General features: G+C 52.2%; 1 protein-coding gene across 1 annotated transcript; it reads right to left on the bottom strand.

Moving 5' to 3' along the window:
• Positions 1-7,006: 7,006 nt before the first annotated feature.
• On the bottom strand, positions 7,007-21,813 carry FADS6 (fatty acid desaturase 6). The gene is made up of 6 exons (XM_057716940.1): positions 21,566-21,813; positions 20,811-20,977; positions 10,291-10,471; positions 9,314-9,501; positions 8,001-8,180; positions 7,007-7,410 (listed from the first exon to the last, which is right to left on the bottom strand). The coding sequence occupies exons 1-6, from the start codon at positions 21,726-21,728 to the stop codon at positions 7,261-7,263; spliced, it is 1,029 nt and encodes a 342-aa protein (XP_057572923.1). The 5' UTR covers positions 21,729-21,813; the 3' UTR covers positions 7,007-7,260.
• Positions 21,814-22,567: the final 754 nt, after the last annotated feature.

The raw sequence follows: 22,567 nt of genomic DNA, 5'->3' as shown, positions 1-22,567 counted from the left end.
ACAGACTGGAATAGAGTGTGGCGAATGGGGCACTGGCCTGGAGCGCAAAATTTAAGGGGGCGCCAAAAACCTCAGTAATCAAGGTACTAATAGTGTAATGCAATGTTTGAGAAGATCAAAATTAAGGCAAAAAAATCCATAATGGACGAGATGTATCTTTAAATGCGGGATCCGTGGTCACACCTGATCCAGTCATCCTGATGCCGCCGCCTCCACCCCTCCCCCAAGGGCCCTCTTGTCAAGCGCATCCTTCCCTGACCCATCCTTTCCCAAGATGGATTAGGGCCCCTTTTTGTCCCCACAGCTCTCCAGCACATCACTACTCATTGCACTGCTTTATCATTCTTAAATTATTGTTTTTTAATTGAAGTTGTCGACTGAAAGAAAAATATACAACTTACACGTTGTGAGTTCAGTTTTATTCTGGGACCTTACAGAGGACTGAGCCCAGGAGATAGACTCTCAGATTATTCTGAGAAACTGCTCCAAAGAGGTAAGGGAGGAGCCAGGATATATATGAATTTTTTTGCTGGGAAAAACATGTAGTCAAGCATGAAAAGATTATTACTGATCACAAAGAACAGACATCTCAAGTTAATGATTTTAGTGCTTTTCCATGTATGGGAAAATGCAAGAATCTGGGGTCACTGAAATTTTTCCTTAGATATATAACTTAACTATTTAGGGGCCAGTATATCCAAAGCACAGAATGCTTGCTTTCTGTTTTTCCCCATCCTGAATTCCCCTCCAGGAGCATTGTCAGTGGGTGACTGCAGTAGCTGATGGCTTGCTCCTTGTAGAACCGGAATGGCAGGCAACAAATTTTTTTTTTTTTACAGTTTCTTTTTCCTGTAATTGATTTCTAATCTCATAGCGTTGTGGTGGGAAAAGATGCTTGATACAATTTCAATTTTCTTAAATTTACCAAGGTTTGATTTGTGACCCAAAATGTGATCTATCCTGGAGAATGTTCCATGTGCACTTGAGAAGAACCTGTAATCTGCTGTTTTTGGATGTAATGTCCTATAGATACCTATTAAATCAAGCTGACTTATTGTGTCATTTAAAGCTTGTGTTTCCTTATTAATTTTCTGTGTGGATGATCTGTCCATTGGTGTAAGTGGGGTGTTAAAGTCCACCACTATGATTGTGTTACTGTCAATTTCCTCTTTCATAGTTGTTAGCATTTGCCTTATGTATTGAGGTGCTCCTATATTGGGTGCATAAATATTTACAATTGTTATCTCCTCTTCTTGGATGGATCCCTTGATCTTTATGTAGTGTCCTTTCTTTTCTCTTGTAACATTTTTTATTTTAAAGTCTATTTTATCTGATGTGAATATTGCTACTCCAGCTTTCTTTTGATTTCCATTTGCATGGAATATCTTTTTCCATCCCCTCACTTTCAGTCTGTATGTGTCCCTAGGTCTGAAGTGGGTCTCTTGTAGACAGCATATATATGGGTCTTGTTTTTGTATCCATTCAGCCAATCTATGTCTTTTGGTTGGAGCATTTAGTCCATTTACATTCAAGGTAATTATCAATATGTATGTTCCTATTACCATTTTCTTAATTGTTTTGTTTTTGTTTTTGTAGGTCCCTTTTTTCTCTATGTTTCCCACTTAGAGAAGAACCAGTAGGGCTGATTTGGTGGTGCTGAATTCTCTTAGCTGTTGCTTGTCTGTGAAGCTTTTGATTTCTCCATCGAATCTGAATGAGATCCTTGCTGGGTAGAGTATTCTTGGTTGTAGGTTCTTCCCTTTCATCACTTTAAATATATCATGCCACTCCCTTCTGACTTGCAGAGTTTCTGCTGAGAAATCAGCTGTTAACCTTATGGGAGGTCCCTTGTGTGTTATTTGTCATTTTTCCCTTGTTGCTTTTAATAACTTTTCTCTGGCTTTAATTTTTGTCAATTTGACTACTATGTGTCTTGGCATGTTTCTCCTTTGGTTTATCCTGCCTGGGACTCTCTGTGCTTCCTGGACTTGGGTAGCTATTTCCTTTCCCATGTTAGGGAAGTTTTCGACTATAATCTCTTCCAATATTTTCTCAGGTCCTTTCTCTCTCTCTTCTCCTTCTGGGACTCCTGTAATGCAAATATCAGTTTGTTTAATGTTGTCTCATAGGTCTCTTAGGCTGTCTTCATTTCTTTTTGTTCTTTTTTCTTTATTCTTTTCCACATCAGTGATTTTCACCATTCTGTCTTCCAGGTCACTTATTCACCCTTCTGCCTCAGTTAATCTGCTATTGGTTCCTTCTAGTGTATTTTTCATTTCAGTTATTGTGTTGCTTATCTCTGTTTGTTTGTTCTTTAATTCTTCTAGGTCTTTGTTAAACTTTTCTTGCATCTTTTCAATCTTTGCACCCAGTCTTTTTTCAAAGTCCTGGATCATCTTCACCATCATTATTCTGAACTCTTTTTCTGGAAGGTTGCCCATCTCCACTTCATTTAGTTGTTTTTCTGGGGTTTTATCTTGTCTCTTTATCTGGTACAAAGTCCTCTGCTTTTTCATTTTCTCTATCTTTCTGTGGCTGTGGTTTTCAGTTCCACAGACTGAAATACTGCTGATACTGCTCGATACTGCTTGTGGAGGAAGCTGTCTAAGAGGCTTGTGCTGTGCTTCCTGATGGGAGGGACTGATGGTGGGTAGGGCTGGGTGGGCAGAGATCAGTAAGACTAATCTGCTTTGGTGGGTGGAGCTCAGTAAAACTTTAACCTGCTTGTCTGCCAGTGGATGGGGCTGCATTCCCACCCTGTTGGTTGTTTGGCCTGAGGCTACCCAGCACTGGAGCTTACAGGCTCTTTGGTGGGGCTAATGGCAGAGTGGACTCCGGGAGGGCTCACGCCAATGAGCACTTTCCAGAACCCCTTCCGCCAGTGTCCCTGTCCCCACAGTGAGCCACAGCTGCCCCCCACCTCTGCAGGCAACCCTCCAACACCAGCAGGTAGGTCTTGTTCAATCTCCTGTGAGGTCACTGCTCCTTCCCCCTGGGTCCTGGTGAGCACACTATTTTTTGTGTGCCCTCCAAGGGTGGAGTCTCTGTTTCCCCCAGTTCTGTGGAGGTCCTGCAATCAAATCCCACTGGCTTTCAAAGTCTGATTCTGTGGGGATTCCTTATCCTGTTGCCAAACCCCCAGGTTGGGAAGCCTGACGTGGGGCTCAGAACCCTCACTTTAGTGGGTGGACTTGTGTGGTATAACTGTTCTCCAGTTTGTGAGTCACCCACCCAGTGGTTATGGGATTTGATTTTATCGCGGTTGTGCCCCTCCTACCATCTCATTGTGGCCTCTCCTTTGTCTCTGGATGTGGGGTGTCTTTTTTGGTGAGTTTCAGTGTCTTTCTGTAGATAATTGTTCAGCAGTTAGTCGTAATTCTGGTGCTCTTGCAAGAGGGAGTGAGTGCACGTCCTCCTACTCCGCCATCTTGAACCATCTGGCAACATTTCTTTCTTTACAAAGTACAATGAGCAGAAAAGTGCACAAACCATAAGTGTACTGTTTAATGAATCACCACAAGATGTAATCACGTAACCATCACTCAGATCAAGAAATAAAACATGGCCAGCACCCCCTAGAGCTCCGTGTGCCCCTTCTAGTCACTTCCCCTCCCTTGTACTGAGAGGTAAATACTGATCTGATTCCTAATAAGTCATTGTCTTTTGTGCTTATCCCACTAGACCATGAGTAGGCAAAGTACGGTTTGCAGCCCAAATCCTGCCCACCGCCTGTTTTTGTATAACCCACAAGTTCATGGCTTTTCTATTCTTAAATGGCTTTCCTAAAAGTGTTGAGAATGATATTCTGTGATGTGAAAATTACATAAAATTAAAAAAAAAATTTAGGGACTTCCCTGGCTATCCAGTGGTTAGGACTTGGCACCATCACTGCGGGGGCCCAGGTTCAATCCCGGTTGGGGAATTAAGATCCCTCAAGCCGCGTGGCATGGCCAAAAAAAACTTTTTTTTGTTTTTAGAAGACAGTGATGCTCATGTGTTTGCATACTGTCTCTGGCTGTTTGTGCCCTTTGATGGCTCAGTTGAGTAGCTGTGTAAGACCGTATCATCCACAAAGCCCAAAGTATTTACCATCTTGCCTTTTACTGAAAAAGTTTGTCAATTCCTGCACTAGACAGTAAGCGCCAGGAGGTTGGGGCCCAATCACATTCACTCTTCTATCCCCAGAGCTTTGCACAGTGCCTGGCACGTAACGGATGTTCATAAAGAGCTTGTCTTAATGATCCTTGTATTATCCTCTCATATGGGAGGAAGAGAAGGAGACTCAGGATCAGACACCCCAGAAAGCCCTGAAGGGCTTCCCTACCAGGAGGTAGTATGTCTTAGTGGTTAAGAGTAAGAATTCTGGATTCAGACACACCAGGTTTGAATCTTTCCTCCTCCACTTACTAGCTATATCACATGGAAACGTCTTCTCTCTCTAAGGCTCCTCTTCACAATATGTGACGTGAGGGGAGAATGGTACCAACTTCTCGTAAAGATTACAGTCGGACAGCACAGGTAAAAATATGCCGTAAGATCGGAATTGATGTTAGCCATCCTCCTCCTCACCGGAAACATTATCCCCTCCGAGATACCTCTGTTAATTAGACCTCAGGTCTCTGCAGAGCCCTAGAAGGGCTTCGTTCACTTCTGTCATCTCACCTCATTTCTCAAGCCCTACCCAATCCCAGCCACAATCCCATAGTAACAGCAAATCAAGCCTCAAAATGATGGAGTGGGACTTCCCTGGTGGCACAGTGGTTAAGAGTCCGCCTGCCAATGCAGGGGACACGGGTTTGAGCCCTGGTCCCGGAGGATCCCACATGCCGCGGAGCAACGAAGCCTGTAGGCCACAACTGCTGAGCCTGCACTCTAAAGCCTGTGAGCCACAACTATTGAGCCTGTGTGCTGCAACTGCTGAGGCCCACACGCCTAGAGCCCATGCTCCGCAGCGGGAGAGGCCACCACAATGGGAGTAGCCCCCACTCGCTGCAACTGCAGAGGGCCCCCACGCAGCAACGAAGACCCAACACAGCCAGTAAATAAATAATTTTTTAAAAAAAATGATGGCTTGTTCTTAGGTGCCTGTTGTACAGTCAAGTCTGGTACCAGGGCCTCCAGCTGCAGCCTGTTCCCCACTCAGGTCCAGATCAATAACAACGAGTCACTGGTTGTATTAGGATGGTTTTAATCATTAGCCAGGACTGTGCAATGGCGCCTTTTCCGACGTTACATTTTTCATGTGGAGAATTAGCAGTTTGATTAATCACATTCCCAGACCTTAAGGCCATGTCTGCATTGCTAATGCATTTCAAAAGAGCAGCAATAACATATAGCAAAGCAGTCGGCAGGGGAGGCTGCCAAGCCTGCCTCGTTCCAAGAGGGCTGCTTGGATCCAAACCTCTGCTCTATCAGTCAGCCTCCCAGGAGGAAACAGATGGCGTGCTCCGGGGGGCTGACGGAAGAGAGTTTAATGAAGGAACTTTGTGCAGAGGTGTAGCAGGATGAAGGATGCGGTGAAGCCCCCCCGGGGCTAGCAACAGCGGGAAGCCACGACCACCCCACGCCCAAAGGAGCAAAACGAGGGACCTGTTTCAGGCGTAGTGAGAGCTGTAGCTGTAGGAGAGGGCGCCGGACAGGAGCGGTGGGCTTCGCGAGAGGAGCGCGGGGTGGAGAAGAGGAGAATAGATCTGGACGGGCAAGTGGCAGTTACCCAGCAGAGCCACCTAAGGCCACACCAGAGATGGGTTCTCTAACGGGACCAGGTTTAGAGAATGCCTTCACCTGCCCTCTGACCCCTCCGCCCATCCCATTTGCTGGCCCTTCGCCTCCCCATCCTCACGGTCAGCACGCCCTTCACCTTGTCCAAGGACGTCACTGAAAAGCAAGGCAATTATGCGCTCAGAATAGACTCGCGTGTCCTCAACCAGAGATGGGTTTTGCCCCCCAGGAGACATTTGGCAATGTCTGCCTTTTTGATTGTCACACCTTGGGCTCCTGGAACCCAGTGGACAGAAGCTAGGGATGCTGCTAAACACCCTACAGGCACAGGACAGGCCCCAGCAGCAAAGAATTATCTGGCCAAAGTGTCATAGTGCCGAGGTAGGAAACCCTGTTTTAAACTAACTGCTCTGGCCTCCTGTCATTGGCCGGACCTCCCTCTCTGTCCCTCCCTCAGCCTCCAGCTGGGCCCTTCCTCCCCCCATCTCATCTAGCCTCCAGCCAGGGCCGCTCCCAGCCCTCTCTCAAGGCTGCCAGCTTCGGGCTGAATCTCCACGCTTCCCCCGTAGCTCGATCTCTTCCACTGGCTGGCATCAGGCTGGCATTCCCACCTCGCTCCCAGGCTGCAGACCATCCTTTCACAGACAAGCCTAGCCCTTGACTCCCAGCTCTAGTATCTGTACCCCACCCCACTCCTTCCTCTCCTCTCTAAGGCCATCTGACCCCCAGACCCTGTTCCCATAACCCCTCTCCAGCCTCAGTGACCCTCCCAGTAATTTTCTCTCTCTCCCAATTGAGAATTCTTCCACCCCTTGTAAACATCAGAGAACAAAGCAGACTTCTAGAGCTAGCCAAGGTCATGCTCAAAGCTATTTATACCCTTTCCCTTTTATCTCCCCTGGAGTGCCCTCCCCACAAAACACACACTTTGATCTCACAGATGCTGTGGGTCTTAGGAGCCACTGAGCCAGTGGCTTGCACAGGCTTCCTGGCTGAAAAATTAGGAAGGTCTGCCAAAGGTAACCTCTCCCTGTGGTCCCTGCGGAGAGGGCTCCTTAAGGGCAGGAACCTCAAAGGGCACAGGAAGAAGCAGTGGCCAACCAAGGGTGGGGCTCCCCGGCACCAGAGAGGCCCTAGCCAGAGAGCGGACCCTTCTCTCTCAGTGCCCCCTCCTAGCCTGCCCCCTACATAGGGCCTCTCCTTACTCCCGTCCCATAGCCCTACCAAGGCTCAGAGCAAGCAGAGGAGGAATCCAGCTGTTTAGCCCTGAGATGAAGTTGGCTGCGGTCCAGATGGACCAGAATGCCCAGCCACCTTTATTCCTTTTCTCCAGATAGTCCTCGAAACCCAGAAGAGCAAGCAGGGCAGGGGACCCCCAGGCCCCCCAACATGAGCTCCCTGCCTCGCTGCCCACCCCGTGCCTCCACACTCCACTGGGCAAGGGCCCACCCCCTCCCGGCCCCAGCGATGGCCAGCAGAAGCAGGAGAGCCAGGGCTGGGCCCGGGAGGGAGAGCGGGGTGACTGTGCCAGCCCGCCCCTCACTGCAGCCCCACCAGCTCTGTGATGGGAGGGGTCTGCACCATCAACTCTTCGTAGCGATGGAGAAACAGCCGGAAGCGGGCCAGGTAGGAGTCCTCGTTGTACGGCAGCTGCTTCTCATGGAGGAACTGGGACACCACGGGCTTCACCTGCCAGAAGGCGGACAGGAGGAGGAGTCGCTGAGCCGGGACTGGGGCCAGGTCCATCCCCACAGGAACCCTTCCTCTGCCCAACCCCCAGCTCCTGTCCACTTTGTCCCATGATGCTCTGGAGGAGCTGAGGGGCTTGCAGAATTCCCACCTCCCCATTTCCAGCGGGCAAGGGAAAGGGGGGTCTTCTCCCCAGAATCCTTCTCCAGGGCTCCCGACTCTATGACATTCCCCTTTGCATAGGGGGATAAACACCACAGCTCCTTTTCACCAAGCACCTACGGTGGGCCCACCATTTCAGATTCATTTCTTCATTTCATCCTCAAAGCCTGTTGACGTAAGCACTGCTTAGTCCCATTTTACAGATGAGGAAGCTGAGGCTCAGAGACATTCAGTTAACTTGTCCAGAGCCACACGCTAGTAAGAAAGCCAGGTGTCTCTGATCAGAAACCCACACTGCTGCTTGTACCCTGGGCTGCCCTTCCTGGGAACCTCTGACCAGGCCAGTTGGTCAGAGACCTGGAAGGTGAAGTGCTCTCCGCCCCGAGATATTTCCTTCATCCAGGCCCCACCAGCCCGACCCTCACTACCTTCAGGCACATGTTGTCGGAGAGCCTGGGGAAGAGGTGGTGCTCCACGTGGCAGCTGATGAGGGAGTGGCCGAACGCCCAGTCCAGCACGGGCAGCCGGGGCAGGTTAAGCACCCCCAGGCTCATCATGTGAATCCGTCGGGGCTTCTTGTCCCGGGAGAACATGGGCAGCCCGATGTGCTGTGACAGACGCAAGGGTCTCACTCTGGGGCTGGGCTGGGCAGCCCTGTGCCTCCTCACCCTGCCCCGGCATCCTCAGCTAGCACCTAGGGACCCATCGGTTCTTCTGTCCGCCTCACCTCGCACCCCGGCAGGACCCAGAAGAGGCGTGAGGGAGCTTAGGTTCTCCACCCAGCTCCAATGCGACCCTGTCTGTGCCCTGCGCTGAGTCTCGCCCGTCTCTGGGTCCCTCTCCCCATGTGTGCGATGACAGGCTTGGCCTGGGTGCCCCTCTGATCCTGTGGTCCTCTAAGCCCATGACTGCCCACTGCTGTCCCTCATGTCCCTATGCCTTCGCTTCATCCCAAAAAGACCCTTCTCTGCTTTTTTTCACCAATTGAAATCCTACGTATGGTTCAAGATGAAGTTTGCGCGTCCTCTTATATTTTTTCATTCAACAAGGATGTATAAATGCCTCCTCTGCCAGGCGCTGTCCTTGGTCTAGAGGATGTGGAAGTGAATGGGAGCTTCCGCTCTAGCAGATGAGACACAACTATGGGATTACATCACGGGATTCAGTCATTAAAGGCAGTGTGGTAAGTGCTGGGATGGCCATATGCAGGATGCTCTAACCCGGGGTCTTCACTGGTCCAGGGGGCAGAGATGTGACTATTCTTACGGAAACAGTCCAAGGAGGTGACCATCCTTATGGAAAGAGTGCTCAGCCACTGGTCTCCCATGAAGACCTCCCATCTCCAGCTCCTCCATCTGCCTGCCTTGACACTTGTGAGCTGGGACCTCTGTGATGGCCCTTGGGCTTATCACAGCAAGAGCCCTGAGGGCAGGAGCTGGGCACCTATTCACTTGTGTCCCCACAGAGCTTAATCAAGTAACCTATGCATAGAAGCTTCTTAATACATCTCCAATCCGTGTGTGAACGGCAGCCAGTGTTGAAGAGAAGCAAACTCCTTACCTGGGACCAAACCTCTCTGTGATGACCCCCAGAGACAAGGGTAGAGGGTGGCAGCGGGGAGGGAAGGGATGCTTCCTCAGGTGGCCTCTCCTGCCTCCCAGAACCTAGAGTCCAGCCTGCGGCCAGGCACCCTGGAGGGTGGTCCCCCGGCCCCCAGCGCTCAGGGTGGGGGAGGCCTCACCTGGAAGATGTTGACATGGAGGTAAGGGTGGGCCAGCAGGGATCTGGTGATGAGCATGCAGACCAGGGCTGAGCCGGGGCTCCGGAAGCCAGACACGTTCAGGAGTAGCCAGTAGTGAGAGTACAGGCCCAGGGAGATCAGGCCCAGTGTCCGCAGGGCCGACCTGAGCTCCACCTCTCTCAGCCGCTCTGCCAGATGGGGCAAGAGATAGAGGGCGGGGTTGTCAATGTGAACTGGCTCCCTGGTGGCTCAATGGTGCGAACTAGGGTGACCTAGGTGTTCCGTTCATCCACACACAGCCCTGAAGAGTGGTTTCACCCATTTTCTTTTTTCTTTTTTCCAGCCTCATGGCTTCCAGGATGTTAGTTCCCTGACCAGGGATCACACCTGGGTACCAGCAGTGAAAGCACCAACTCCTAACCACTGGACCAAGGAATCCTCCCCACCCCTTTCTTTCTTTCTTTTCTTTTCTTTTTTTTTTTTTTTTTTTTTGGTTAACCCATTTAATGGATGAGAAGACAGAACATTAAGCAACCTGACCCAGGTCAGTCTGATAGTAAGTGGTAGCCTGGGGCTGGAACCCAGGTCTGGCTGCCCCTCTAACCCCTGCACCTTTAACAAAATGATATTGCTTCCATGATATTAAAAATTATAACGTGCAATAGAGTGTGTGGCATTTACAAAGCATTTTTACATCTACAACCTCATCATGCTTTCACACCATCCTAGAGGAGCAGGTAAGAACCTGAGGTCTGGAGAGGTTAAGTTGCCTGCCTGTGGTCACCAGCCAAGTGGCAGAGCCAGACTTGGCCCCAGGCCCGAGGTTTTTTTCCACCCTGCCTGGCTGTCTCGGAAAGTTTCTGTCTGGTCTTAACTCAGGGCTCCTCACGTCTTCCATGAAGCCTCCATGGAGCCAGGAAAGGAAGGAAGGAAAGGGGGAAGCAGGTGTTCGCAGGGCATGGCCCTGGCGTACTCACCCACAGCCACCAGCGGGGTTATGATGGGGATCAGGAGAGGAGCGAGGAACATGTAGACGTAGCGGTTGAGGCAAGGCAGCCTCCACGTGCTTGAGTCCCCCAGGCCCAGCACGTTGGTGTAGCCATGGTGCATCTTGACGTGTCCGTACTGGGCGTAGTCGGCAGTGAAGGACGTGCAGACCTAGAGGAAGGAGCCAGAAAGGGTGCTGGGGTCCATATCAGGCACAGGCAAGCATAGCAGGCCCTCTGGAGCCTTGAAGACACCCTCCTTCCCCAGACCCCGCATTTCCAGGGCCCTCCTGCCTTCCACCCGCAACTCATCAGCCTTGACCATCACCTCTCAGGGATCCACGACCACAGAGTGGCAGCCAGTCAAAGCGACTGTGTCCACTTGGCGTGCAAAGCATTTGGGGGTGGGAGGACAGCCCCCCCGTTATTGCAGCTCTGCAGGTAAAAGCTCCTGGCATCTGATGGCAATTATTTTGTGAGTGTTTATCTTGGAAACATCTGTACCTTCATAGCACTGCTTTGCATTCTGAGCCCACAGCAGTGAGGGGAGGGGTGCAGGAGTGGACTGGGGGCAAAGAAAGGCCATCTTCTGAACTGTCCATGAGGGCGACACCCAGGGTGAGGATGCCCTGGTGGGGGCCAAGCGTTAACCTCCTCCTGGGGGTGACTCCTCTCTAGCAGGACCCCACGTGGGATTCTCTGAAGCGAGTAGCAAGCAGCAGCAGCTCTCTGACTCCAAGAAGAGCAGTCATCCTGAACGTAAAAGAGGCGCTAAGGTGTTTCTTATGCAGATATATGCAAATGAACATGCAGATGTCAGCCTCTTCCAATATTTTATCCAAGCCAGATGATTTTGCTAATTTCATTGAAGATGCTACCTGCCTGTTTCCAAGAGGACGTGAAGGGTTTCCCAATGCCAATCACTGTGAGCCCCAGAAGGACAGCAGAACACACTCAGCTGAGCGCTCAGCCTTCTGCACTTTACACATATGACTCATTTCTCTTCAAAGCCTTGGTGGGGGCGGCAGGGTCAGTGCTGTTATTATTCACAGTTGACAGAAGCAGAAACTGAGATAGAGGCCACGGGACCACCCCAGGTCACTCAGCTAAGTTGGTGGCAGAGTGGGATTTGAACCCTGGTTCCATCCAAGATAAGATATAAAACCCCTGGGATGAGTCAGTTACTGCAACAGAGCGTGAACCCCGGCTCGGGGTCCAGGCAGCAGAGGCAAAAACGGGAGAAGACAGATAAGGAATGACACTGTCTTCCCACTGCCTGCAGAGACTTTCTGCTTTGGAATGAAATGAAGGCGAAAAGTAGGACACGATGTCACAACTGCAGTTTCGCAACAGACACGGGAAGATATGTCAAAGCAACACTGTACAGGCCACTCCGAGGGCAGAGGACGTGAAGGTAAACACTGATTCAGTGACACCGTGCCTGTGGAGTTTGCAAAAACAGGAGAGGCTCTTTGCTCTCAGATGATGTAACCCGAGGAGGGGTGGGTTTTGTAACCTTACAGAGGGACAGAACCTGGGCGAGGCTGCAGAAGGTGGGCAGGTTACCTGACAATTAAAGTGATGTCTTGGGACTTCCCTGGTGGCGCAGTGGTTAGGAATCTGCCTGCCAATTCAGGGGACATGGGTTCGATCCCTGGTCTGGGAAGATCCCACCTGCTGTAGAGCAACTAAGCCCGCGAGCCACAGCTAGTGAGCCCATGCTCCGCAATTACTGAAACCTGTGCGCCTAGAGCCCATGCTCTGCAACAAGAGAAGCCACCACACTGAGAAATCTGTGCACCACAACGAAGAGTCGCCCCCGCTTGCCACAACTAGAGAAGGCCCACACTCAGCAATGAAGACCCAGTGCAACCAAAAAATAAAAATAATTAACAATTATTTTAAAAAAGAAGTGGTGTCTCTTCCAGGCCTGCTGGTCTAGAAGGACCTGCTGCTCAAGAGGGTCAGGTAGTTGGTTCAACAAGGGGGCCGGGGTCTGCCAGGACCCCCTAAGAGGCCAGCCTGCCTCTGCCCAAGGCATGTAAGTGTGTGCGTTGAATCTCATGGTTCTGTAACCGGAAGAAGTGACTGTTTTTCACTGTTCCTTCCTCATACTTCTGCTCCAAAGGCTGAACCCGCCTGCATTGCTGCTTTCTCTAAGAAACATTGGCTGAGCACAGCAATCTGCTCTTCCTTCTGGCCTGAGCTCCACATCTCTGAGCAGACCAGCAGCTGACTGCACTTTGAGTAGCGATGCCAGAAACAACCTGGGGCCTGAACCCTACCAAGCTTGGTAAGAACTTGACCTCAGGGGCCTGGTGGGGCCAGGTTCTCAGCCACGTGCTCAGACCCGGGAAGGGGGAGCAGGGGCGGCAGATGAGCCACCCGTGTCCGTAACACATGATTTGTGACTCAGCACAGGCTTGGAGAGAGAGTCTGTGCGATTTGCCTTTTTATATGAATAAGAACAGATTTGAGGCTATTTCTATAACACTGGAATTCTCCTTGCCATCTAGATGTTCTTTCCAGAGCAGGAGGGACATCAGTAGGCTTGGGAGAAGAAGAGACTGGACACAGACTGTGGCGTATCTCACCACCCCCATCAAAGGGCAGGGGGACGTGGCCACATGCTATAGATGGTCCTGCTATAAAAGATTAGGTACAGGTCTCGGGACTTCCCTGGTGGTTCAGTGGTTAAGAATCTGCCTTCCAATGCAGGGGGTGCATGTTCAATCCCTGGTCAGGGAACTAAGATCCCACATGCCTTGGGGCAACTAAGCTCACGCACCACAAAGAGAGAGAAGCCCGCACACTGCATCTAAAGCTCCCCAGTGCCACAACTAAGACCTGACACAGCCAAACATAAATAAATAAAAAATAAATGTTTTTAAAAATGGATTATTTACAGGTCTCACCCAAGAGGATCCCCCATCCAGACCCAGAGAAAGTTCCAGAAGCTTCTTCATAGCACTGCTACCTGTGACCCTCAGGAAAAGCCCAGATCTCTTAGCAACACTCAGGCTCTGCCAGAGTGTGTGCGGGGTACACGTCAGTATAATTCCTCTCCACATCTCCTCTTAGCTAAAATCGGGGGCCCTAGATCTCTTCTTTGTTCATTTAGTTGTTTGTTCACTTACGCATTCTCAGGCCTCTGCCAGCAGCCAAAGGTAGTTATCTAACTTGGTATTTTTTTTAATAATTTATGTTTTGAACAGGTAATATGTTTGCATAATTCAAAAAGTGTGCAGTGGGTGGGGGGTCTTCTTCCTACCCCACCCCCAGCCACCCCATTTTCCTCCTGGGACACGAGGGAGGTCCTCGATCTCTTATATGTCCTCTAATATTTTCCTCTTATTTTTTAAACAAACAATACTTTGCAGAAAAACCATCATTATAAGATTATGACTTGAAGTTGGGTTTCACATAAGTCATTTTACTGGATTGGAAGGGGAGGGGCAGGATGCGGCAGGTGACTGGGCTGGAGGCTGTAGGCGTGGCCACTGAGAGAGGTGAGGACCAAAAGGGCAGGGATGAGGGGGCAGGATCTGGGAGAACAGTGAGGTGTGGGAGGAGTAGGAGGCACCACAACAAGGGCCAGGTTTCCAGCTCCAGGCCTGGGTGTGGTGAGGCCACTCTGGAGATGGGGACAGGAGAAGAGGGCCACAGGATGGCCAGGATGAGAAAGAGGGGCTGGGGGTCGTCCCAGGGGCAGCATCCCTCAGGTAGGAAGGACTCCGGGCTGGAGTCCGCCCAGCTTCCATTCCTCCCTCCAGACCCTTTCTCACTGATCCCAGGGCTGAGCAGCTGCTTCACACTGACTTCAGAGTTTTGCAGTGGGGGCTTCCGAGGCTCCACAGCCCTCAGCAATAGGTTTGTCAGATAAAGTATAAGACATCCAATTAAATTAGAATCTCAGATAAACAATCAATCAGGGGACTTCCCTAGTGGTGTAGTGGCCACTGCAGGGGACACGGGTTCGATCCCTAGTCTGGGAAGGTCCCACATGCCGCAGAGCAACTAAGCCCGTGTGCCATAACAACTGAGCCTGTGTGCTGCAACTACTGAAGCCCATGCGCCTAGAGCCTGTGCCCCACAAGAGAAGCCCACTCACGGAGAAGCCCGCGCACCACAACCAAGAGTAGCCCCCAATCTCTGCAACTAGAGAAAGCCTGTGCGCAGCAACGAAGACCCAACACGGCCAAAAAAATAAATAAATAAAGTTCTCTCTAAAAACAAAGATCATTTTTTGTAGACATATATCCCAAATACTGCCTACATTCCTTGTCTATCTGAAGTTCCAAGTTCACTGGGCATCCTGGATTTTTATTTGCTACATCTGGCAGCCCTACTCAGGAAGAAAACAAGTCCCTGCGCATGAGCCCTTGGGTACCATGCAGGCTCTGTGTGATGCAGCGATGTGTTAGTACCTTTGGATAACAGAGGAGCTGCGGTGAAGGTGGAAGCCAGAGGAGCCCGGAGTGCCTCGTCCCGCAGGGAGCGGGCCAGGTATAATGTGGTCGGTGCTGATCCCATCAAGCAGTTCCCATGAAATTCTTTCCCTTTTCAGGTCTCCTCCCTAGAACCTCCCCAATCCTCCGCTTTGCACACGGGCCTCCTTGTCCCCTTTTCTCCAGAGTCCCCATGAGATTCTAGTGACCCCAGGTTTCTGCGGGTCCCTCATGCACTATGCTGTACCCAGATCCATGCCTTTGTCTGTACATCTGCTTGGCCTGCAACCACCTTCCTGCTTCTGGGCCTGGGAGCCCTGTCCTGGCAATATCTCCTCCTGACACTCTCCCTCGGCACTGTGGACATTTGGGAACGGGTTATTCTATGTTCTGGAGGGTCGCCCTGTGCGTCGTACGGTGTTTACCAGAATCTCTGGCCTCTACCTGCGAGATGCCGGTAGCACACACACTTGCACACATGCACACACACACACAGACACACCCCCGTCGTGACAGCCACACACATCTGCAGACATTGCCCGTGTGCCTGCCACCCTCTCTCCTCTCTGTGCTCCTCTCTAGAGCGTTCATACCACCTGGTTGATGCCACCGGCAAGGCCTGCCTGCCCTGGTCCCAGGCTGCACCGTGTACCAGCTGAGTGGCCTGGCGCAAGTGACTTAACCTCCCAGACAGGTGTTTCCTTATCTATGAAGTAAGGGTAATAATAGCTTCGACCTCACAGGGAGGTGTGACTATTAAGTGAGATAATTCACATCACATGCACAGTAAGCGCCCAGCAAGGGTCAGCTGATATAATTAGGACTTTTAGTATCTTGATGTCATTCATGTGTGTCTATTTCCCCACTGGACTCTGAACCCTTGGGGAACTGGAAGAGGGTTTCGTCCACCGTTGTGTCCCCACACCTGGCAGAGGGCTTGGCTGGGAGCAGAAGCTCCGTGACACTGAGCTGCTCAGCCATCACCCACGTGGAGCCTCGACCAACACTGTCTCAGACCCCGAAGCTCCCCAGCAAATCCAGCCTCCCTCCAAGTCTCCCCTCCCAGCTGGGCAACCACTGGGTCCTTGGGAGCAGCCCCACCCTTTTCTCTCGAAGCCCCCAGCCAGGGACACTCATCAGACTCAGTGCTGCCACCCACAGCCCACCAGCTGATCCTGCTCCAGGGTCCTCAGCCCCTGGGGGCCATGTGCAAACCCACCTGGAGGCAGGCTTTTAGAGACCCACAGGAGTGGGTTGGACTCACCACAAGAACCCTTAAAAGTACATTTTGCAAATCAGCACATGTGATAAAATGGCACACACACCCGCCCCCCCCCCCCCAATATCAGTGTCCTGGGTTTGCTGTTGAATGATATTTACATAAACGTAACTATTGGGGGGAAACTGGGTGAAGGGTCCACTGGACCTCTCTGTCCTCTCTGATCTAATTGTGTAATATCCTGTGAATCTATAATTATTTCAAAAATAAAAAGGTTTTATTTTTTAAAAAGTATATTTTGTACTGCAGATCTGAGTTTGCTAAATAATTTTTTAAATTAAAAAATTTAAAGATCACAGTGGCGCAAACTCAGATTACCGCCCCTCGGAGTTCGGGTGGGGCCGAGGAGAAAGATGGTCAGAGACGGCCCAGGGGATAATGGCCACACTGAACTCTTGAGAAGAGAACGTTCGAGCATCACGACCAGGCTGGGGGGTCTCGGCTCTGCTTCCACCACCACCACACAGGACTGGGATGAAGGTGACAGCATTTCCCTGGGTGACACCCCTCCCCCAGGGCAGAGCCGGTCTTTGCTCTCTGTGGACCAGCTGTGACTCCACCCCCGGAACAGAAAGCTGACTTTTAGAAACCAGCGCGGCCTGTTCCCTCCCATGCAGTGGAACATCTTGATAGTGAGTGACTTACAAGGGAGTCCTGAAAGCCCTCTTTTTTTTTTTTTGGCACACAGGCTTAGTTGCTCCGCGGCATGTGGGATCTTCCTGGAGCTGGGATCGAACCCGTGACCTCTGCATTGGCAGGCGGATTCTTAACCACTGCGCCATCTAGGAAGCCCCAAGCCCTCTTTTTAATAATAAATAAATAAATAAATAAATAAATAAAAAAAAAAAAAAAAACTTACCTGTGCCCTAGGTCTTAGTCGCGGCATGCAGGATCTAGTTCCCTGATCAGGGATCGAACCCCGGCCCCCTACATTGGGAGCACAGAGTCTTACTCACTGGGACTCCAGGGAAGTCCCCTAAAGCCCTCTTGACTGCAGGAGTTAATCTTTCCCAACTAAAAATAGAGATGTCATATGATCCTACAGTCCCACTCCTGGGCATATATCTGGACAAAACTGTAATTTGAAAACATCCGTGCACTCCAGTGTTCATTGCAGCAACATTCACAATAGCCAAGACATGGAAACAGCCTAATTGCCCCTCGACGCATGAATGGATAAAGAAGATGATACATATATATATATATAGTACTATGGAATACTACTCAGCAATAAAAAAGAATGAAATAATGCTATTTGCAGCAACATGGATGGACCTAGAGATGATCATACTAGGTGAAGTAAGTCAGACAGAGAAAGACAAATAACTTATGATAGATATCACTTATATGCAGACTCTAAAATATGACACAAATGAACTTATCTATGAAACAGAAACAGACTTGTGGTTGCCGAAGGGGAGGAGGGATAGATTGGGAGTTTAGGGCTAGCAAAGGCAAACTGTTATATATAGAATGAATAAACAACAAGGTCCTGCTGTGTAGCACAAGGAACTATTTTCAATATCCTATGATAAAGCATAATGGAAAAGCATATGAAAAAGAATGTATATATATGTATAACTGAATCACTTTGTGGTAAAGCAGAAATTAATACAACGTTGTAAATCAACTATACGTCAATAAAATAAATTTTTAAAAAAATCTTTCCCAAACTTCAGTACTGAAACCATAAGGGCCTGCCCACCCCAGCCTGCTCCCGACATTCCTGTGGCCCTTCACTGGCAGTCCCCATGAATATAACTGGTAGTAGGGCCCCATGACATAGCCAGGACAGAGAGGGGGCAGGCCAGGGTCATTGGTGGGCAGGGTTGAGGGTCAGAGGTACGCTAGTAGGGGAAGTGGGACATTCTGGTGTAGACTGGAAATGGGTCTTCACAGGGATGTTCATCCTGGCGTGGCTGGGGATACTTTAGCTGAGAAACAACAGCAACCTGGATGTCAGCCGCCCCCTCCATCCTGCCCGCCCCTCCCCTCAGATCCAATGGGTCAGAGAGAGTGACCTGTCCTACCCCCAGCTCTTGACAGTAGACCTTGAGATAAACGCAGCAACAGCTGGCTGCCCCAGGAAAGCCAGTGATACTTGGCTGACTAGTGATGCTGCCTCCTGAAGGTCACGGTTTGGGAAGAGCACAGGCAGCCAACAAGAGGAGGATTAAACAGAGAGAAACAGGACGTGGCAGACGGGGAGAGCCAGGGATTCAGGAGGGTCCCAGGTCGTCCCCTGAGATCCTATGCGGCGAGAGCTGGTCCTTTGTGTGATGCAAAAGACAGGTGGTGGTCCAGGGCCTCAGCAAATAGCCCCCTCAACACACACACACACACACACACACACACACACACACACACACACACACACACACACACACACAGCTCCATTGAGCTTTGCATAAGCTGGTCAACCTTTCAGTTAAAAATGAACAACGCTAACAAACAAAAAACAAATAAAAATCACTACCCCTGGGACTTCCTTGGGGGTCCAGGGGGTAAGACTCCGCATTCCCAATTCAGAGGGCCCGGGTTCCACCCCCGGTTGGAGAACCAGATCCTGCATGCCGCAACTAAGAGTCCACATGCTGCAACTAAGCCGCATGCTGCAACAAAGATCCCAAGGGCCACAACTAAGACCGAGCACAGCCAAAATAAATAATAAACATTTTTTAAAAAGAAATTACTAACTCCTTCCTTGCAGCTGACTGTGCGTTCCCTCCAGAGGAAAAAAAGGGAAGCTTGTTACTTCAAAGCAAGCATTGAAGTCAGGCCCAGGCCCTAATGAAGATCTAGGATGTCTCATTTAATCCTCATGCTGGTTTCATAAGTGGGGAAACTAACACTTAGGTGCTGGTCCAAAGGCAGCCAGTGTGGCCAAAGTGCCCCCGACGCTGTCCCCTGCCTGGCAGACAAGACCAAGGACTCCACTCGCCCCACCTATGTCAGCGGGCTGAACCATCCCCTCTTTCTCCCTGGGAGCTGGATCTTCCCCGGAGGGTGGCCAGAGCCATGCCCGGGGCGGGGGTGGGGTTCTGGAAAAGCAGAAGCCTCGCACTCAGGTTGGCCTCCTGAGAAATTTGTGACCTGTCCACAGCTGATTACAGCACAGCAGCCACTGTCACAACTCAGAGGTGAAAATCAAGCCTCCCCCACTATGTGGGGGCTCACCTGCCTCTAGGCTGTGACCCCCCCCCCAGCAGCTGGCTCTTCCCTGGACTTTGTCCCCACGTCACCTGCAGGGTCATCGTCAACAAATATTGAGCTCAGCCCTGTGCCAGGAGCTAAAGAGACGAAGAGGCAAAGATGAGGCCACTGCCCTGGGACTCAGGGGACAAGATGAAGTACAGCCACCAGGCTGCCTGGGTCCCTCAGGGTGGGTCACGCACTGTGGTTCGGCTGGAACCCTCAGGCCCATGGGACTCAGTACAGCTTCGACAAATCCAAGCAGAGCTAACCTTCCCCCTCATGTCCCATGTGGTTGCAGACAGGCCTGGTTCCTCCCCTGTCGGTGATTACAAACTTGGGGGGGTCTGACCCTGGCTCCAGGGTTGGGCCTGCACCTTAGAATCTGGCTGGGACCAGCACCCAGGGGTCCCTGGGAAGAAGAATGCCTTGAAATGGACCCTGAGGACCTGTTGGTTCCCCTTGTCCTTTGCACTTTAGAAATGTATAGAGGTGGGAGAGGAGGGTTTGGGGAAATAAAGGGAATGAAGGGTGCTGGGTAGGAAGTGTTTCCTCTCACCCAACCGATGTGGTATAATTTTAGAAAATGTCATGTGTGCGTGTACGTACAGTTGCATAGAGTTTTACACAGCTATATAACTTTAGTAAAAGTTAGTCATTGAGGGACTTCCCTGATGTCCAGTGGTTAAGACTCTGCGCTTCCACTGCAGGGGGCTTGGGCTCAATCCCTGGTCAGGGAATTAAGATCCCACATGCCACTAGGTGTGGCCAATAAATAAATAAAAGCTCTTAAAAAAAAGAAGTTCATAACTGAGTTGATTGGTCATGGTAACCAGTCCCTAGCAGAAAAGGGCTGTTTCTGGTGCCAGCTTTCATATCTGTTCATAAGGGACCTGGTGGCCATAGGAGGGGCCACCTGGAAGGGAGGGAAGAGGAGCTCTCAGAGGAACTGGGAGGCCTGAGACCAGTCCAGAGAGAAGGGCAACCTGGCCAGAAACCTTCCTGATGGTGCCCACAGGCTGAGGCAGAATGGGGGAGGGGGTGGAAGAAGTGGGGGGCAAGGGTCAGGAGAGAGGAGGGGCCTTCCTGGTACAGACCCGGGGAAGCAGGGGGCTTCTAGGGTGGCTCGGCCATCATCAGGTGTCGGGAGGTGGGGGGGATGTTACGGAGCTCGGACGCGGTGACACCAGCCCCTTGCTTCCCTGCCCTTCTGTCCGTGCTTCACATCCTGAGCCCTAATTGCAAAACCGGGAGGCCCCAAAGGTTGTAGCCGGGACCTGCCTGCCACAGGTGTCCTGGTGGGAGGAAGAAGCTCTACCACCCTTGGCCCAGTGCTGCGGAGAGGTGAGTCCGCGCCCCCAGGAGAACCAGGTGCTCAGGCCGCATCAGCCGCCATAGTTGGATACTCATTCCTCATGCAGCCCTCTACCCTCTCAAAGGCTTGGGGACATGCGCACACAGACACACACCCACTGCAGTGCAGGCTGCACACTCAGGCCCACAGACCAACAGCTGAAGGGCACACACAGCTGCACACACCTGGATTCTCACACACTGGACCAGCAGCTTCTCCCACCCCATGCCAGGCTCACCTCCACAAAGAAAAGCACCCAGATCTTGCTCCAGCGTTTGGACTCAGTGAGAGCACCGTGGGCGGCCAGGTGGCTGCCCTTGACCGTGAGCGTGTAGTGGCACACACCCAGGACGCCGGTGCCCAGGGCAAAGACCAGGAGATTCTCAGAGCGCAGGCACAGGAACCCTGCATGGAGAAGGGAAGGGAGAGTTGGGGTGGGGGGAGCTGTAAGGGCAGGGCCTTTCTCTGGTTCTTGGAGATCTGCCACAGACAGGGGTGAGGCAGGTCCCACGATGGCCTGAGGGGCATGGGTTGGCTCTCTCTACAGGATTTGGGACAAAACAGCGCCACTGACTCATCAAGGAGATGCTGGGAGTATTGATCCTGTGACCCAGCCAGAGGAGTGATGGCGTGAGGGCCTGGTGGGGAGTCCAGGCCAGGAGAGGTCCAGGGAAATCTCCCATCCTCCCTCTCACTCCCTTCACCCCTCCCCGGGGTCCCCGTGGAGCGCCCTTCCCCTTCCCAGACAACTTCATCCCTCCCTGCCTCGGCTCAACTTTCTCCTCCGCAGCCCTTCATGCCATCAGGGCTCCTCTGGGGACACAAGGCAGGACACCCCCACCAGCCTTTCGGGGTTGACGCTCTGTCCTGGGGTGCCGGGCACGCGCCGGGTACGCCACCCCGCCGCCCCCCAGCCCTCTCCGTCGCCCTCGCCCGCATCCCACCGCCCCCACGCCAGCCGGGCCCCTGATTGCTTGTCCCCGTGTCCCTCACCGGGTGGCAAGGCGAGGAGGCTGAGCGCGAGGATGGCGCAGTCCACGCCGTGGCGCTCCCACCACGAGCTCGCGCTCACCACATCCTGGACCCGCGCCTCCAGCTCGCTCAGCAGCGCCTCGGCCCCGCCGCTCCCCCGGGGCGCGTCCCGTGCCGGCTCCATGGGCGCCCGCGGAGGACTCGGAGGACCAGAGCGTCTGCGGCGCCGGGCTGGCGAGCCGGGAAGCGCGAGCGGGGGCGGGCCGGGGCGGAGTCACGCGCGCGGCTGGGGACACCCGCCCCAGGTGTCACGGTGCGTGCGGGGCACCCGGGCTCCTCCTGCCGCTCGCAGCCGCCACCCGGCCAGGCCCGGGGCCACCCTCCTGGCGGGCCGGACCGAAATCGCCGCAGGAGGCGCGCGCAGATGCGCGGGGGTGGGGAGGCCACCTGGAGCCAGAAGCAGCTCGCGGTCGAGGGGACGCGGGCGGGGGGGCGGGGGATGGGGGCGCGGAGACCCCAGGGGAGACCCCCGAGGGCCTTCCCTGAGCGCCTGATCTCAAACAACTGCCTCGTGTTCTCCCGGGCCCCCGCACCCTGCTCGGGCTTGTGGTACCATTTTTATCCCGAAGGTTAAGTATTTTTCTCAGTAGCACTTAGCAGATGCTCCCACACGTGACACGGACATTTGTTCCCTGTCTGCCTCTGCCTACAGACTGCTCGCTGGTGCCGACAGGCCTCACTTTGCCGCTTTGGCTCAAGGTGTGTCTTCAGTACCTAAAACAGCGCACGGAAATATTTTTGAATTCATGGGACAGAAAGTTCAAGGACTCACTCTACTCAGACCAGTGGGGCAGTGGAGGCTCCCCTTGGAATCCAGCTTTAGCAGCGGTGCCGCGTGGAGAGCTGTGTCTCCAGCCCAGTGGATTTGGGGGTGAGAAGGGACAGCTATAGAGAAAACACATTCAGAGCTCACCATTCCAGGTGGGGTCCCTCTGCGGTGCCGCTCACTTGGGGATGCCCGGT

This window comes from Hippopotamus amphibius, chromosome 17 (assembly GCF_030028045.1).
Source record: "Hippopotamus amphibius kiboko isolate mHipAmp2 chromosome 17, mHipAmp2.hap2, whole genome shotgun sequence".
Lineage (NCBI taxonomy): Eukaryota > Metazoa > Chordata > Mammalia > Artiodactyla > Hippopotamidae > Hippopotamus > Hippopotamus amphibius.
This window is presented reverse-complemented; position numbering and strand designations above follow the sequence as displayed.

Bases quoted from the DNA above. Each gene is read 5' to 3' on its own strand.
- FADS6 (XM_057716940.1), bottom strand. From the start codon at position 21,728: ATGGAGCCGGCACGGGACGCGCCCCGGGGGAGCGGCGGGGCCGAGGCG. The intron at 20,978-21,565 runs GTGAGGGACACG...TTCTCCATGCAG, and splicing joins CCTCCTCGCCTTGCCACCCG to GGTTCCTGTGCCTGCGCTCT. The intron at 8,181-9,313 runs GTGAGGCCTCCC...CGTCTGTCACAG, and splicing joins TCCATGTCAACATCTTCCAG to CACATCGGGCTGCCCATGTT.